Source organism: Condylura cristata, unplaced genomic scaffold, assembly GCF_000260355.1.
Source record: "Condylura cristata isolate star-nosed mole 26May11 unplaced genomic scaffold, ConCri1.0 scaffold00087, whole genome shotgun sequence".
In the NCBI taxonomy this organism is placed as follows: Eukaryota; Metazoa; Chordata; class Mammalia; order Eulipotyphla; family Talpidae; genus Condylura; species Condylura cristata.
The window spans coordinates 215,209-215,669 of record NW_004567188.1 but is presented as its reverse complement, the minus strand read 5'-3'; the positions used below and the strand labels follow the sequence as shown (position 1 = coordinate 215,669).

At 74.8% G+C, this 461-nt stretch overlaps 1 protein-coding gene across 1 annotated transcript in view; it reads right to left on the bottom strand.

The window, feature by feature from the left end:
* Nucleotides 1-307, bottom strand: part of LOC101632841 (aryl hydrocarbon receptor nuclear translocator 2-like) — a gene marked incomplete at its 3' end in the record, with an annotated part of 1,619 nt that extends 1,312 nt beyond the window's left edge. The window contains exon 1 of the mRNA XM_012734887.1: nucleotides 146-307. Coding sequence (XP_012590341.1) covers nucleotides 146-258 — 113 coding nt within the window. The remainder of the gene's footprint in view (nucleotides 1-145) is intronic.
* Nucleotides 308-461: the final 154 nt, after the last annotated feature.

The window sequence follows — 461 nt, the reverse complement described above, 5'->3', positions numbered from 1 at the left end:
CGCTCTGCCCGCGCCACCAGGCGTCCCGAGCGGCCACCAGCCCCCTGGGCAAGGGGAGGTGCGGCGGGGTCGGCACCCCAGGGGCTGGGAGGGCTCAGCAGGAAGCCAGGACACAGGGTGGCTGCACTGGGCAGCGGTCACTCACCCAGAGCGTCGCTTCCCTCCTCGGGCAGGCAAGGCCCCCGCCATCCGTGCCTGTCCAGGGGCCGCCATGGGGGCGACGGGCAGCGTCACGGACCCAGGGATCTCTGCGGCCATTTCTGGATTCGACAGGGAGCAGAGTCACATCAAGGCCGGAGCAAGACCCAGGGCGCTGGCCCCGCCCCACAAAGGCCCCGCCCCAGGACGCTGGCCCCGCCCCAGGACCAAGGCCCCGCCCCAGGGTGCTGGCCCCGCCCCACAAAGGCCCCGCCCCAGGGCACTGGCCCCGCCCCACAAAGGCCCCGCCCCAGGGCGCTGGC